At 33.8% G+C, this 18,249-nt stretch overlaps 1 protein-coding gene across 2 annotated transcripts in view; it reads left to right on the plus strand.

Moving 5' to 3' along the window:
* The window catches only part of ZC3H7A (zinc finger CCCH-type containing 7A), a 64,992-nt gene extending 48,069 nt beyond the window's left edge, over positions 1-16,923 (plus strand). For both annotated transcript variants that reach the window (XM_043973381.1, XM_043973389.1), the window contains 10 exons: positions 342-538; positions 787-887; positions 1,337-1,518; positions 1,949-2,025; positions 3,204-3,337; positions 3,778-3,883; positions 7,751-7,859; positions 9,816-9,949; positions 12,413-12,576; positions 15,569-16,923. In XM_043973381.1, the coding sequence (XP_043829316.1) occupies positions 342-538; positions 787-887; positions 1,337-1,518; positions 1,949-2,025; positions 3,204-3,337; positions 3,778-3,883; positions 7,751-7,859; positions 9,816-9,949; positions 12,413-12,576; positions 15,569-15,758 (1,394 nt within the window). In that variant the 3' untranslated portion in view covers positions 15,759-16,923. The remainder of the gene's footprint in view (positions 1-341; positions 539-786; positions 888-1,336; positions 1,519-1,948; positions 2,026-3,203; positions 3,338-3,777; positions 3,884-7,750; positions 7,860-9,815; positions 9,950-12,412; positions 12,577-15,568) is intronic.
* Positions 16,924-18,249: the final 1,326 nt, after the last annotated feature.

Consider the following 18,249-nt stretch of genomic DNA (forward strand, 5'->3'; position numbering starts at 1 on the left):
ACAACAACAAAATGTTGATTTCAGAGAGAACTTGACTTTTCTTGTCAGCCCTCTTTTGAAATGTATTATTCATTCATATCAAATGACCCTGAATAATTCTTTGAATTTACATAGGGCCGGCTACATTTAGGCTACAGAGACTTTCCTCCATGGACAGCATTTTAAAAAACTTGTTAATATCATGCCTGTGAAATGTGTGTGTAGGTTTAAACTGTCTCTGGACTATTCCTGCAGAGTAAAAAGGATGATGGTGTTATATTAGAAATTTGTCCTAAATTATGCTAAACTTCAATAAATTGTTTTATAACCCTAACTCTTCCAATTCAATGTTTTTATCATAGATGTTGCTGCTGAGGAAGAGTGTAGATATCCAGGCCACTGCACTTTTGCCTATTGCCAAGAAGAGATTGATGTGTGGACATTGGAACGAAAAGGTGCATTTAGTCGAGAGGCTCTTTTTGGTGGCAGTGGAAAGATAAACTTCACGGTGTTCAAACTTCTTCAAGAACATCATGGAGAATTTATATTCCTTTGTGAGGTACATTTTCCAAGTTTTCTTCTGTTACAAAACTTGCTTTTTGGCAATCAAAAATTTACATTTTTGTTGTAGGCTTTTATACAATCGAATCTTTTTTTAAAAAACAAACTATATTTTAAATGGAAAAATTAGTGAATGTCTACAGTGGGTCATTGGAATACTGTGCTGATAAAATAAAAATTCTGGGTATGAAATTTTTATTTTATATTTTGTCTTTATGATAAATTTTATTGTGTTGTCTGTTCCAGAAATGCTTTGATCATAAGCCCAGAATAATAAGCAGGAGAAATAAAGATATTTCTTCTTCTTGTTCTCATCCGGTTACAAAGCACGAATTTGAAGACAACAAGTATGTTGGCAGTTTTTCTTCTTTTTTTCTGTCATGGAAAAGTAGAAAGTACATAAAGTTTCTTTTCTCAATACCAAGTAGAAGCAGTGGTATTGTCACCCTATTTTGGTTTCTGTTGTTATTATTCTGAATAGTACATAGGAAGGAATTTTTTAGTGGCCTTCCCAGGTGAAGAAAAAATTAAGTTGATGTTTCACTAATGCAAAAGAATCTTGTTATAAGTGCATTAAGTGGGACATAATGTGAGTCTGATCATATTCTTTAACCTAACTATTGCGACATATTGCCTAAGGGGTTCCATCAAACAGTTATTTCTAAATTTACTTTTTTGTTTTTATAATGACTTAAATGCATTCTTAATAGAGACCTTTAATTTTGCTTATGATCTATTTTTCAAATATACAAACTTTTTGCAGAAAATTGAAATATTGCCTCCCTTTTCACATTAGGTGCCTCGTTCACATTTTGCGAGAAACTTCAGTCAAGTATTCTAAAATCCGTGCTTTCCATAGTCAGTGTCAACTTGATCTGTGTCGGCATGAGGTTCGCTACGGCTGCTTAAGAGAAGATGAGTGTTACTATGCACACAGCCTTGTGGAACTAAAAGTTTGGATAATACAAAAGGAAACAGGTACGTGAGAACTGGAAGTATGTTTCATCAGAAACAGTAAGGGTGCCTTATAAAGCATTATGTAAACATCTGTATCATTGTAGGTTAGAATTTAAGAATTGCAGAAGCTGTCATTTTAGTAAGTTATATATGATTGAGTTAATTTTAAAAAAATGCCTGCATTGAATCCAATTTAAAATTGTTGCTACAATTGAATGTGGTATGAATTTCTTGGGAGGAAAAGTTGCTTAGGAATTCAGAATGATTGCTGAATGTTTCCCCCCCCAAATATATTACTACCTTGTTCAGTAAGCATTATTATAATAATTTATTCATTAAGTATTAGATGAGGAAGTAAATATAAATGAACATTTATTTGGTTGATGTTGTCTGCTAAATAAGTGGGAGTTATTATGGAAATAATTAAAATTAAGGCTTTTGTACTTCCTAGGTATAACACATGATGCCATTGCTCAAGAATCTAAGCAATACTGGCAAAACATAGAAGCCAAAGCACATGGAGGACAGGTATTTTCATTTGAATGTTCTTCATTTGACATCCTATTTGGGACTAACATTTCAGAAATCACTTGTTAAATTGATGTCAATATAGGATAGAATGGGAGATGGGATGCTACAGTGGAAGGAGCATTAACTCTAAAGTTGGAGGACCTGAGTCCATCTGCCTCTTCTGATGCTTACTACCTGTGTGACCTTGGGTAGTGAATGAACAAATGAATGAAATGTGCTAATAAGTACCGGAGATAAAAATTCATGTAATAAAGGCAATTCCTTGGGGGAAAATCATTTATAGGACGGCTAGAGTTGGAAAGTGGGCAACAAATTGGGCCTTTTGTGTTAGGAAGGAGGACAGCAGATAGTAGAACACCACCTCCTTGGCTCACAGTTTCCTCATGTGTAAAATGAGGGAGTTGGACAAGATCACTCTGAGTATCCTAGTTCTGGAGCTATGATGACATGATCCTACATGCAGTAACATTCTGTTTAATATTAAAGTCAAGGCAAAAATTAATGTGAAAAAAGATGTTTGTAGTTCATTACCACCCAGAGTGTTTCTTGAGCATCTGCTTCTGTTTGTTGCATTAGTAATTGCTGCATTAGTTGTATTTCCTTATAAATGATGATGCCTCTTCTATGTCTCAGAAATGTGGGTAAGGGTTGTATTTGTGGTTACTTATAAATAAATATATTTTACTTTGGTAAAGAAAGAGTCAGGCTAGGTGGCACAGTGGATAGGTTGCTGGACCTGAAATCCAGAAGACCTAGTTAAAATCCAGTCTTAGATACTTAATGGCTGTATGGCCTTGGACAAGTCACATAATGTCTTTGCCTCAATTTCTTTAGTTGTAAAATGGATATAATAGCACCCAACTCTCAAAGTTGTTTGGAAGATCAGATGAGATTAAATGCTTAGCACAATGTCTGGCATATAGTAAGGTCTATATAAATACAAACCAATTTTTTTTGTTATTACTGCTATTATTTTAATACAGTGGTTTGTCCTGTCTAAATGTTTTTCTTTATTTTAGGGTAGTATAGATAGTATCAGTGCCACTAAAACAGATGTGTTATTTAAATACTTTGCATGTATTTGTAGTGGCATCTTTTTTATTTGGGAGTAAATACCTTCTAATTTTAATATAATTTTTTTGTTTATTTTTATTTAATTTTTTTTCTTATTTAAGGTACCTGGGAACCAAATAAAATATGGATCTCTTAATTTAAAGATAAAGTTTGTATGTGCCCAGTGTTTGAGAAACGGTCAAGTCATCGAACCAGATAAAAACAGAAAATATTGTAGTGCTAAAGCAAGGCACTCGTAAGTAACGTACAAAACAAATGTTAGTTTTATTATTATCCCCTTTATAGGTTGGAAGATATGTTATTAAGAAATTATGATAGCTATACCATAGGAAGAAAAGTTAAGCATGGAAGAGGGCAAGGGGAAAGTAAATAATTTACGAAGTCAGAAGCAAAGAATTAATTTTTAGGATTCAGTCACTTTAAAATTCTTAAATTTGATTTTTTGTGACTAATTTTTTTCCCTTTAATTTTAAATGCTCAGTAGCAAAAGTCTTAACATAAATATCAGTATAAAATGAGGTATTATTTCTAACATTGTGAAATATCACTTATCATAGACTTAAGCAAAATCAATTAAATCTCTGATGGCCCTTGAGGTACAAACTTTGTATCTATTCCTATATGTTGTACCTATTGCCAGTGTGTCTTTGTTTTTCTGAACTCCATTTTTCTTAGGTGGACCAAAGATCGTCGAGCGATGAGAGTGATGTCTAATGAACGTAAGAAGTGGATGAACATCCGTCCTCTTCCCACAAAGAAACAAATGCCTTTACAGTTTGATGTACATACGTAATTTTTAAGCCACTTTTTTTTATTAGGCACCTCAAATAATTGCAAAATGACATTAATTTGAGGGAAACTCAAACCTTTTAAATAGTAATCTTTCTTAGTGAAATTACAGTGAAATTAAAAGCTAACATTATTGTTATTCCTTTTTAATATTTATATTAAAACATCTTTAAATGATATCTTAAATATTATTTAATTAGTTTACTTAATTTATTAAGTAGTTAAATACTTTGACAGTGTGTTTGGTAATAAGCCATTGGCTCAAAAAAATTAGTTTGATTAGTCAGCTACAAAAAACTCATAAGATAAGATGTGTATAAGAACATTTTGTTTATAGACAGGCAGCATAGCATAGTATATACAGGGCTGGTCTTGGAGTCAGGTAGACTTGGTTTCAAGTTCTGCCTTTGATACACATTGGTTGTGTGACCCTGAGCAAGTCACTTAACCTCTCAGTGCCCCAGGCAACCAATGTTGCAGATTTATACCTATCCATGTCTCCCCTTCTCTTCCCTCCCTACCCCCATTTAAAAAAATTCCAATAATCAAAAAAACCACAAATTTTTGAGAGGGATAATTGAGAGGCAGCATATTATAGTGGCTGGAGAGCTGGGCTTGAGAGTCAAAATGTTTACTCTGTGCCTCTAGTAGAAAATTTCTTCACTGTGAGTTCTCTCTAACAATGAAATCAGAGATCTGGTTTCTTCTCCTTGCTCTCTGCCTCCCACCAAAGAAAGACAGATGGAAAGAGATATCAAAGTCTTGGAGGCAAAGTTATCAGATAGCCTTCCCATATTAACTATGACTAACTTTAAAGGAATTGCTTATGTATTTTGTTCTCACCTGGAGGCAATGGGTATTTGCTTAAAGATACCCCACATTAGGACTTTGAAACTTTATCCTTTGGGTTTTGTGATTTGGGGTTTTTTTTAATATCAGAAACATAATTATTTAAATTATACCAAAAAACCAATTTGAGCTAAATAGAGCTAAGTTAATATTCATTCATATTATTGCTAATATCTCTTTCAACTTAAAAACAACTTTTAAGCTCTTACTCTTTGTGGTTTTAATTCGTCAGTGTTGTTTCTATTAAACAAGAGCTTTTTGTCTTTAGGATAATTAAAAAAATTTTTTTTGAAAATATATATATATATATTTTCAGAATCAGATTTCAAGCATAGTTTATGATTAAATTACAGATACCATACCATTTTGGCTATTTGAGTTGTGTGGTTTTTAATCTAAAAAGATTAGGCATGGTCCAATTTTGTGACAATCTGTGTAGTTTGGAAAAGAATTTCTAGTAATAAGAGAGGAATGCTGTCTGAGCTTGAGAAAATATATTATGGAGTAAACTGATATCTCTGGGATTCTAGGTACGTAGCTTACATTTGAAAGGGAACTTTGTAATCATCTAATCCAACACCGTCATTTTATAAATGAGGAACCTGAGGCCAATTGAACCTCAGAAAGGTTAGAGGACTTGCCTAATATCAGGCAAATGTTAAGTGGCATACCTGCACCTGATATTTGAACTCAGGTCTTCTGACTCCAAATGCAGTACCCTTCCTTTGGCATCATACAATTTTCAGTATACTGTGGCCGTAGTAAGAGCCCTTTCCACAGTACAGATGAACTGGAGATGCTTTTAGCAAATAAGTTGTAGTCTTTGTTTAAATAGGCAATAGGTGTTGAAGAAGATATAGACTGACTTTTCATTGTTTTATAGAACTTTGCAGTTCTGCAAAATTTATACTTTGCAAATTATGATGTAAATCAGTTTAGATTTTTATTGAACTTTTTTGGTGTTTTACCTTGAACCATTCTATGCCTATAGATACCCAATGAATGACTACTTAATATTACCAGTTTGAGATATTCATTGAATTATACTTAATATGGGAGGAAAAACCCTAAACATTTGCCTATGCTTATAAAGGATAATGGCTATGGGATAACTCTTGGGTAGAAAAGAGTGATTGGACTCATAACTGTCCCAAGTTCCTGTGACAGCTAACTGGAAGAACTTAGGAAAGGTGTTCCCTCATTCAACATTTATTGCTAATCTTTCCTTCTCTTGTAATAAACAGACAGTTCACCATTCTTATTGGAGTAGAAATAATTCTGTGTGTATGTGTGTGTGTATACACACACACATATACATAATACACCAATGTTTATATGTGTGTAAATATAAACAAATAATTATATACATGCATGTGTATATACACATAAATTATGGTAAAAGTGTACATCATAGTTCAAAGTCTGATCCTTTTGTGAGCACATTTTGGTATGTTTTATTAGGCAGTTACATCTGTAATTAGAGGTTGTAAAACTGAAGGTCTTATCTATCTGGTTGTATAATAAAGGAAAAGATAAGATATAGACCGATGTTAAAGGCACACTTGTGCTTGTTACCATGTTCTGTCTTCAGATAAACACAAACCTATATAGTAGGAGGTGTTGAAAGGCAGTTTATCTTTAGTTGTACTCTGTTGTAGGTGGGCTTGAAATGAATGAACTTGTTTTCTCTTATACCATGGGTTTGTTCATTTTCAGCCCATAATCAGTGAGGTCATTAGGTTTGTAGTCTTCAATAACATAAATGTGGCTAATGATACCTTATTTGCCTGAAGGCAGGAGATTGGACTGATTCCTTGAGGGCCTATCCAGCAGCTCTGAGATATCCTTAGGAGTCTCTCCTTATCCCTCTGAATATCACCATCCCTGAAATGTTTTTCCTCCTCATTGTTTCTGTTGGTAATCTTGAAAACAAACTGTTAAGACACACCCCATGTGGCATCTGCCCATATTATTTATTTATAAACAATGATAGAATGTAATATGGAACATGAGAATGATGATAACTCTGTATGGAAAGGTAGTTTTTTTGTCGAATAATATGTCCATGTTTATTTTAATAAGTACTTATTAACTGCCCTTGATTCAAGTGAGTGGGCATAAACAGTTCATAGTTTGAAAACAGAAAGCACTTTTAAAATTCCATATAAGCAAGTAATACACTTTTTTAATTACTTAGGTTAAGTAATATGTTGAGTGATGTCAGCCTGAAATAAATTGGCATAAACTTACCAGTAGTTGTATTGGAATGTATGACATAGAAAAATGAGTATAATTATTTGATACAGTTTTAATTTAGGTTTTTAAATAATGCCAAATGTTTTCTTGTTTCTTGACAGACATGATTCTAAGGCAAGTCTTTAGATTTGTACCTGTCAGTATAGCACCTTTATGTTCTACAAAATAACAGGAAATGGTATTATAGGAAAGCTATAATGTCCTAATTAATGTAATAATTATCTTCAGATAATGTACATCTAGTGAGATGGAGGTCATCTGCTATCATTTTAAGTAAGTTAGTTGGTAAGGGTTTTCTGAAATCTTATTATTTAGTAATTTGGGGGCTAGTATATTAGTATTTCTTCACCACCCTGATGTATCCAGTTTATATACTAACAAGCTGAATTTTCTCATTGTTCAAATAAAGTCAGAAAAAGTAGTATATCCTAAGGTGGAGACTTGGAGCTAATAAAACCCAAATGGCCAGATTGTATTAATTGTTAAAGTGATCTGCTTTGTGGAATATTAAAACAACAAATTTGAGTATTTAGATACTTGCATGTAAGAATAAGTCCTACAATTTTTGGCATATTTCTTTTAAAAAACTGGAAACTTAATTGTACATTTTAGATTGCTATTGCTTTCATGTTTGGAATATTGTTTCTGAGTCTTGAGTAGAATATGTAGTCATCCTATCCTGACTAAATGAAAAAAAAATTAGGTAGTTTCACTTAGAGCTTCAGGCTTAAGTAATATTTTTTCTTTCACATAGCTGTGCAATCATATTGCTTCTGGCAAGAAATGTCAGTACGTTGGAAATTGTTCCTTTGCACATAGTCCTGAGGAGAGAGAAGTTTGGACTTATATGAAAGAGAATGGAAGTGAGTAAAAATTAAATTTATCTTTAATATGGCCTCAGAAGTAAGGTTTCATTTCATCTTGAGTTTTTTAAAGTATACGTTTTCTTCTTTATAATATTGTAGTTTATTTCCTGTTGCATATAGCAGGTTACTAATGTTTCTTCTTGGGCAGCTAGGTGGCGCAGTGGATAGAGCACCGGCCTTGGAGTCAGAAGTACCTGAGTTCAAATCCAGCCTCAGACACTTAACACTTACTAGCTGTGTGACCCTGGGCAAGTCACTTAACCCTAATTGCCTCACTAAAAAAACAAAAAACAAACAAAAAAACCTGTTTCTTCTTTTCTATCATTTTTCTCTTGTGAGGTCTTATATTAAGTACAAATGGGAAGAAACTCATCATTTAAAGGATACCTACCAGCAGTGAATTTTTCAGTAAATCAAAAGATCTAAATACATTGTTCTGTAACTTTGGATTTTTATATATTAGAATTTCTTAAATCAAAGCATTCTTTTAATACACCAGGAGTAAGATGTAATGGTCTGTAATGGTCACAATTTAGTTTTCATAATTAATTTCAACATATATTTATGGAACACTTACTTAATGTGCAAGACTATACCAAGTCTGGGGACAGATGCAGTGACAAAAAGAAACCCTTCTCTTTTTGATAAGAATGTTTGAGAGAAAACTCAGGCTGTATTTGAATATATAACTACAAAAGTTTTAACCATGAGGTTCACCCTATTAAGAAAAAATCCTCCAGTAAGTGGTTAGAATTTTATCAAATACTGAAGTCCAACAGTCTACAGGCCACCATGTTTACTTCATTTAAAATATGTTAACTATTCCATTTCAGTTCTCTTTGACTGCAGGAAAGTACTGAAATCATTCCTACCAACTCTTTGTAGAAGAATGTGTTTAGAAGGAAGTATTTACTAAGGAATTAAATCCAGAAATAGAATTCTGGACTTTATAAGAGACACTTCTTCATATACTTAAGAATTCTTATACTACTTCCTTCTGTTTTTAAGAAAAAAGCTATTCCTAGGTTGCCTGTGGGCAGCTAGGTGGTGCAGTGTGGATAGAGCACCAGGCCTGGAGTCAGCAAGATCTGAGTTCAGATCTGGCCTCAGACACTTACTAGCTGTGTGACCCTGGGCAAGTCACTTGGCTCCTATTTGCCTCAGTTCAATTCTAAGTTGCCCCTGTAAAAGGAGTCACACCAGAGAAGGAAATTACAAACTATTCCATTATCTTTGCTAAGAAAACACCTTGGACAAAGTTTATGGGTTCACACAGAGTTGGATTCAACTGAACAACAACAAATTTGTCTGACCTTAGTCTGTCAAACCACTCGGGAGAATGACTTTATGAAATTCTACCAACTCATTGTCACTAGATTGTATAGCATTTGGCAGTAATGCCAAATATATATTTTTTTCCCCAGAGAAAGTAACTTTTAGCTACTGCCCAAGATCATTGCTCATGGTTATGCTGTTAAAAGATGCATTTCAGCTTTTTGTCCCTTCTGGGAATATTTGTTTGATTTTTGGACTTCAGTCAAGTTCAGAATATTGATCATAATTGTAAAATACTTCTTATCTTCATGAGAAAAGTGTCAGATTTCAAACCATGTTAAATTAATTTGCATGGGTATGGTGGTGATAAGAACTTTTAATATCAACAAACATGATATAACACTGAAATTGTCACTTAGAGTAGTACCTCTTGATATTTTATGATTTTAAGTTCAATTAATTATAGGAAAGTATCTTGTAAATGCAAGGAGGATCCATAATATTGGAAGCTAAATTTAAAAGTTCTGACAGTCTCAGATTTGTTTTTAAGCCTGTTAGCTTATTTACTACTTTTTTTTATATACTTCTAAAAGTAGTCCATTATCAATTCACATATGCTTAAAATTGAATGTATTTCCACTGTGGTCTGATTGGTGAATATGTGTTTTTTTTCTTCAGTACAAGATATGGAGCAATTTTATGATATTTGGCTAAAGAGTCAAAAACCTGAAAAAACTGATGATGTAGCTGGCCAGTCAAACAAGGAAAATGGGAAACAAATTCACATGCCAACAGATTATGCTGAAATTACTGTAAGAATGACTTAATTATAAGCTTTCTAAGGGTGTGTGGGGGTCTGAATCTGTGATTTCATCCATATGGAGAGCTTCTAGTATGTATGACAACTCCTTTAAACAATATAAATCACCAGCTCATCTATAATTTGGAGTTTTAGAGTACTACTGGGGATGTTGAAAGGTTAAATGTTCACATACACAGCAAGTCTGTATCAGCGATGTGACTGAAACCAAGTCTTCCTTTTTACCTATTCCCTTATACCATGCTGCTCTGTAATGATAAACTCATATAAAAACCCCATTATATTAATTATAGCTTCAATTTAAAATTATTTGCATTACTCTTAAATTGAAACATAAATCTAGTATTGGCAGAATTGGAAACATACTGGGTGAGCAATCAGGAGACTTTGGCTCCTAGTACTAATGCTATAATACTATTACCTCACTTTCTGATTTCAGGCCAGACACAATCTCTTTGATGCTGAGAGTTTCTTTAACTGTAAAAATGTGGGCAAACCATTACAGCTCTCAGAGGTATATTTGTGAAGGCTGTGTGACTATGACCTTTCCTTTAAAGTCCTATTTGATGCCTCATTGTAGCAAGAAAGTAAACCTGCATATTCTAAGACTTTGTGCAGAGTACACAAACTTGGCAGCTGGAAAGTATCAAACATGGGCCTAATAACTGACTCAGCTGAGAACTAGTTAAGTTAGGAGAAAAAGCTCATCCCCAGACAGTTGGCTAAAGGGGACCTTTTTTTACGGGGCTATGGGGGTTAAGTGACTTGCCCAGGGTCACACAGCTAGTAAGTGTCAAGTGTCTGAGGCTGGATTTGAACTCAGGTCCTCCTGAATCCAGGGGCGGCTAGGTGGCACAGTGGATAGAGCACTGGCCCTGGATTCAGGAGGACTTGAGTTCAAATCCGGCCTCAGACACTTGACACTTACTAGCTGTGTGACCCTGGGCAAGTCACTTAACCCTCATTGCTCCACAAAAAAAAAAAAAGAAAGAAAAAAGAAAAATGCCTATTCAAGTACAGAAAGGTTGCTTTTAGCTCGCATTAATGTGTCTGCATTGATAAAAACATAAATCCTTGAAATATTGAAATATCATTATGGTACTTCAATGATACCTGAAAGGTTAAGAGTCAGGAAATCAGGGGCAGCTAGATGGCGCAGTGGATAGAGCACCGGCCCTGGAGTCAGGAGTACCTGAGTTCAAATCCAGCCTCAGACACTTAACACTTACTAGCTGTGTGACCCTGGGAAAGTCACTTAACCCCAATTGCCTCACTTTAAAAAAAAAAAAAAGAGTCAGGAAATCAAATGGTAACTTAGAAAAGAAACTGGCATATGTTTCTTTCTAGTGCCAAATTTTTTCTGCTTGAATTCTCTCAAATAAATAAACATTTAAAAATGGTATTTTTACTCATAAATCATAAAATAACCTTTTCTGTCTTATTTTCTTAGAATTTCCCCTTTGTCGTTCAGTTGTTATGAGTAGTATTGATCTTTCTAGTCAATTTAAAATTTCTTACTTTTTATTAAGCTGGTATTTTGTATATTTTTCCCCTCTGTCTTTAGGAAAACATTTTTATTCTAGGACTTTTTGGATGGTTGGGGGCAAAAAGTACTTTTAAAAGTCTATACTGTTTATCTTTGTTACTGTCATTGTTTTATAAAGACTAGGAATTGACTTTCTTTTGTTGGAAGAAATGTATTGCTTTTGCTTGAATCCTTTTCACTCTCCTATTTCATGTTCTAAAATACTGTTGTATATAGTAGCTGCATGGCTTTTACTATAAATTGGCTCACGTTGGAAAAGGAGGGCGCATAGTAGAGATATTTCAATTGGACCTTACTCTAGGGTCTAGTTTATCATTAAATCATCAGTCTGTATAGTGTTTCAAGTCCCTAATATGAGTAGTCTTCCAAAGTTCAGTAGGGTTCTAGGTTGGAGTAGACAACATACTATACTTAAAAGTCTTTGAAAACTGTTTCTTACTTTCCTTGCATTTAGTACCTTCTTTTTCAACAGGATCCCCTCTCATAATTGATGGATTGTAGTAATTGACCATGTGTGCTTTATAAGTTGGAGATGAAGTGTCAAATAACTTTCAGACATAGGGGTTGAAATGATTGAATATCTATAGCTTTTCAGAACATGCCTAATTCATTCTTAACTTAAAAGCTACTTAAGATTTGATAATATATCTTAGAGTATTTTCTTAAAGTAACACTTTTTCTTAATGCTTTAAGGAAGGCAGAAGTTGGGAGGTAGATTTAAATAAACCAAATGCATTAAATGATCATGAAAGGAAAAAAGTATTCATCATCATCATCATTTTTGCTTGGGATAATCAATATAAAGCCTATTTGAATGGATCCCAATAAGTTTAAACTTTTTAAAAAGCTTTTATATTATTGAGTTTAATTGTAATTGGGTAATAACTTTCATTATTTTTATGTCACTAGGTAGACTTTCATTGCTGGATGTGTGGGAAAAATTGTAATAGTGAGAAACAGTGGCAAGGTCACATTTCTTCAGAAAAGCACAAAGAGAAGGTTTTCCACACAGAAGATGACCAGTACTGTTGGCAGCACCGTTTCCCAACAGGATATTTTAGTATTTGTGATAGGTATGTAAGTTTAAAAAATTTCAGACCTGAAAATTATTCATATCATATTTTCTTTTTTAATTTTCTTTTTATTTTCATATCACCTTCATTTCTCAATAAATACTTTCCTCTCCTCCTACCCAACAAACTATCTTTTGCAACAATGACTAATAAAGAAGGGGGGAAACACTTCAGCTGAAGTGACCAACACATCAGTTGAGTCTGATAGTAGATGTGGTTTTCCACAGCACTGCAAAGAAGGAAGGGAAGTGTATTTTTTCAGCTTTTCTGGGCTAAACCTTGTCATTATAATTATATAACATTCAGTTTTGTTTTGTTGTTCTTTCCATTTATATTGTTGTTCACGTATATATTATTTCCTGTTTCTGCTTACTTCACCTTGCACCAATTCATATATCTTCCCAGGCTTCTCTGAATTTTTCAGTCATCATTTTTTTCAACAACATAATATTCCATAACATTATTATACCATAATTTATTCTTCCATTCTTCAGTTTATGGGCGTTTACTTTTCCATTTTTTTCTACCATAAAATAATCATGTTATGAATATTTTGGCATATATAGGTCCTTTCTATCTTTGACCCCCTCCAGTATATGTTGAACCATGGGATCCCTTGGTAAAAGGGTATGGACATTGTGTCACATTTTTTTTAAAGGGATAATTTCAAATTGCTTTCCAGAGAGGTTGGGCTAATTCCTCGTTCTCCCAATAGCATATTAATCAATAAGCATTAAGCACTGTGCTAGGTACTAGAGCTTGAGAGAGAGAGAGAGAGAAAATCACTTAAAGGTTAAGGAGTCCATGTTTTGTTACAGGAGATAACTAAGAAATATATAAATATAGATAGAACAAAGTCTGCATATGCAGAATAAATACAGAATAAAAATGAGGCAATTAAATAGAGCTCTAGTAGTTGGAGGAATCAAGAAAAGCATCTTGTTGAAAGTGGTATTTGGACTGAGTCTTAAATGAAGTTAGGGATTCTGTGAGGCAGAGGTAAGGAGGGAGTACATTCCAGACATGGGAACTGGTCAGTGCAAAGGAATGACAATTGAGAAAAGAGTATAATGTATGAGAAACAAAAAGACCAGTTTTTCTGGACTGTAAATTTCAGGAATGAGAATAATGTATAACGAGGCTGAAAACAAGTTGGAATCAAGTTGTGAAGTGTTTTAAAAGTCAAACAAAGGAGTTTATATTTAATTCAAGAGGCAACGGAAAACCACTGGAAAGTAAAATAGATCTGTGCTTTAAAAAAATCACTTTGTCAGTTGTGTAGAGTACAAGCAAATTATAGTGAGAGACTTGAGACATGGAGAACCATAGGATTCCATTGTAATAGTTCAGGTGAAATGAAATGAGGGCCTGAGCCAAGCTGTTTAAGGAAAGAGAAAGGACTGGATGCAAGAGATATGGAAGTAAAAACAGCAAGATTTGGTGACTGATTAAATATATGGAGCAAGGGATAGTGAGGAGTTAATGATCATGCTGAGATTATGAACCTGAGAGACTGGAATAGTGGTTGTCCCTTCCACAGAAATAGGAAAGTTCTATAAATGTGGAGGTTTTGAAAGAAAGATGAGTTCTGTTTGGACATATTGAATTTTTTAAACGGATTTGGAACATCCAGTCTGAAATGTCTAATAAGTAATTGGTGATATGGAACCCAATGGACCTCAGCAGACATTTGACCTGGTTATATAGATCTGTTAGTCATTTGCATAGAAATGCTCATTAAACACATAGGAGTTGATGAGGTCACCAAGAATATAAAACAAGAGAAACAGTGTGCCTGTATTTCTCCAGCCCCTCTATCATTAAGCATTTCCCTTTTTGTTGTTGTTTTTGCTTATTTTCTGAGTGTGAAGTAAAATATTATAATTTTTTTGATTTGTGTTTCTCTTTTAGTCATTTAATCTTTCATGTGGTTATTAATAGTATGCAATTCTTTGGACCATTATTCATATCCTTTGACTTATCCATTGGTGGTCCTTGGTCTTATATATTTATATTGATATCTTTGACATCAGATCCTATCAGAGCTATTTAATGAAAACATTTTCTCCCCGAGTAACAGCTTCTCTTATCCTAGTTGCATTGATTTTCTTAATGGACAAGATTTTCAACTTCATGTAATTGAAATGATCAACAATATTTAACAATAGAGAAGAAATGATTAAGAATTCAGAAGAACTTGGGACCATTTACATGGACTAATTGATATAGAGTGAAGCAGAACTAGCAGAATAATATGTACAGTGACTACAACTGTAAACAGAAAGAACAAAAATCCCAAACTGAGCATGGTGTAATTGTAGTGACCAACTTTGGCCCGACAGAAGAATTCAGAAAAATGCTCATGCCTCCCTTTGTAGAAGTGGGGGACTATGGTTGTGTAACTTCATATATAGTGTCATGCCTGGTGGATATATTGGTTGTTTTTCTGAACTAGTTTTTTTCCCCCCCTGCATTTTAATTCTTTGGTGTATAGGATGGATTGTTGGATGATGAAGGGGAAGGAGAGATACATTAAATATGTTGTAAAAATAAGAGTTATTAATTAAGATGCCAGGAAATATAAGCAGATTATCTTTTTTTAATGTTTTATTCTTTAGCCATGTTTATCTAGAAGATTCTCCAGGATAAATATATGTATTTTATTAAGCATTCTTTGGGGTGACTATATACAGTTTCAAAAAAGTAGAATCTTATAGTATAGATACAATAGAAAATTTAACCAGTTTAACTATTTTATATTTAATGCCACCTTTAGTTTTTATGTCCCTTCACTGAACAGTGCCCAGTTATCTTTCAGTCTATATTATTATCTTTGTTTGAATTCAAAGTCACAATAATTCTCAAGCAATTCATTACTTTTTGAGCATTAAGAGTCTCTATCAACAGTCTTGTATAAAGAAATAAGTTTAATTATAATTTGATATTAGAACAACAGATTGATTAAGCTTCATGTCTAAATTTCTCATAATAGATATGTGGCTGGTACTTGCACAGAAGGAAACAGCTGTAAATTTGCCCATGGAAATGCTGAACTTCACGAATGGCAAGAACGAAGAGATGTTCTAAAGATGAAGCTCAGCAAAGCCAGAAAAGACCACTTGATTGCACCAAATGATAATGACTTTGGAAAATATAGTTTTTTGTTTAAAGATTTAAACTAATACTAAAAGGGATATGTATGTTTCCTAATCAAAGCATCAACCTGAAAATTGCAAAGTATTCCAAAGCATGGAGCAGAGAAGCTGCAAGTTTTCTGCTTGTATTGGCATATATATTGTTCCTCCTGAACAACATTCTACAGTGGTTATGAAAATGGGGTGTTTAACAGATCTGGCTGAGCCGTCATGAAACCAGATGGTAAAGTGACAGGCTGCCATAAAGTATACCCGATTTGCCATCTGTTGAACATAATTTTGGATGGAAGGTTGTTAGGGGGGAAAAGGATGAGGAAAAGGAAAACCTCTCTTGAGTTGGTCCTTAAGCTGAGACCTTTAAGGTAAGATAATAAACAAAAGTTCTGGAATAAGAAGAAAATGATGGATAAAATTCTTTAAGTGTTTTAATGGAAAGAGTTTGTTTAAAAAGAAATAAAGTTTGCTACTTATCTGTATGTAGGTTGCTAAAAAGGATTTTCTTAATAAAGATTTTAAGCAAAATAACCATTTAACACTAGTATATGTTGAATGGGGTATTTTTTTCTCTATTTGTATGTTTCACTATCACTTACTGAAAAGAATCTTGAAGAAAATGTGCACTAAGAATTTTTGGAGAATCAATTGGCTGAAATTTTGATTTTTTTGGTCTTTGCTGTTAAATGATGATTTTGAAAGATTTTACTTGTATTGTTGGTATTGTGTATTGTATGGACCAATATTGCCTGTAATAAAACTTTATATAGATGCCTTTTTGGGGGGAGGGGGGCCAGTCCTTTTTAATGAAAGAAGTATTGATGAAACATTTTATTTTCCTATTCAACATTAAGGTTCCTCAATTTTTTTTGTAGTCAGGAAATTATGTACTAAATGCTTAAACATTTAGCATCCTTTTTGAATGGATACTTTTCCTTTTTCTGTACGCTTTCCTTTTGGATTAATAAGAATCTTGTGTGTTATTGACTTACATACTATTTCTTATATTAGCTTTAGTGCTGTCCCATGTTTTATCCTAAAAGGAGTGCATGATGTCTTCTAAGGAAGTGAAACCCAATATCCATAGCTTTTTACAGTACCAACTTTCATATCGCTTTATGAGGCCATCCTATATCCATGCTATTTTGAAATAAAGCAGTAATGTAATTAAAGGAATAAACTACTTCTCACTGCTAAACTGCTATTCTCTTCCTTTAAAAATAGATGATCCTTGTATGTTCATGATTATGTGTGTGTGTGTTTTTAGTTAATGTTTTGAACTTGATAGTTTCTTTTAGTCTTTCTGTCAGCAGCCATCCATTTTGAAGTTCAGAGATTAAAATTACTTTAATTGAGGCTACTGAAGAAAAATTTAACCATTATATGCACTTTCTGTTGAAATTATTTGTTCATTAGAACAACACTTGTTACCGAGACAGATATAAGTCTAGTATTAATTTTTCCAGAGGCTGGACAACAGGGGCAGATTTTTGCCAACGACTTTTTGCAATGATTACAAAATCTTTTGGAATTGAATTCAATTAATGTGATATCCTTGTTTCAGGTTCCCATTTTAAAACTTTTTCCATTAAGTATTTATATTTATTTTCTGTGAAGAAAGTCTAGAAGATGCTTTGAAATCCTTATAAGAAGTATGCCACATAAATAAAGCATTTCTCTTGAACCAAACAGAATAATCTAGTCCAATCCAAAGCAGCTAGGTTGTGTAGCGGATACTGTGCTGGACCTGGAGTCAGGAAAACCTGAATTCAAATGTTGCCTCAAACATTTACTAGGTATGTGACTGTTTAGCCAGCCAACCTCTGTCTGCTTCAGTTTCTTCATCTGCAAACTGGGGATAACAGCAACTATCTCCTAGGGAGGGCTGTTGTAAGGATCAAATGAGATAATAATTGTGAAGTGCTTTGCAAACTTTAAATTTCTACATTATAATTATTATGCCATTAGTTTTGTCCTCATTCTCATGATAAATGCATGCCTCCCAGGAGAGTTATGCAATAGTGGTGTCAGGCTCAAAACATTTCTGTCAGAAATAATACTTTTTTCTTTTGGGGGGGGGCGTTAAGTGACTTGCCCAGGGTCACACAGCTAGTAAGTGTCAAGTGCCTAAGGTCGGATTTGAACTCAGGTCCTCCTGAATCCAGGGCCAGTGCTCTATCCACTGCGCCACCTAGCTGCCCCCAGAAATAATACTTTCTTAGTGATTAAGCAGAGAAATGTACAGATCAAGCACAAATGAGAAAATAAGGTATTTTGAAAGCAATGGTATGATTTGATATGGAAAATAGTTCATTCCCAATTTAGTTGTGTCACAGGGAAAAGTGGTGGTTCTTAGATATTCCTCAATAAAGAATTACACTCTCTCACACAGTCCAATTAGAATTAAAGTGGTCTTTTATTTGGTGCTAGAGAAAGTGACCCAGTGGGAAGCCAAATACTTCACCTCTCAGGGAGGAGGTGGCTTAGAAATATTCTTCTCTTCCCAGAACAAAAGGAAGGCAAA

Source organism: Dromiciops gliroides, chromosome 1 (genome assembly GCF_019393635.1).
Source record: "Dromiciops gliroides isolate mDroGli1 chromosome 1, mDroGli1.pri, whole genome shotgun sequence".
NCBI classification, from domain to species: domain Eukaryota; kingdom Metazoa; phylum Chordata; class Mammalia; order Microbiotheria; family Microbiotheriidae; genus Dromiciops; species Dromiciops gliroides.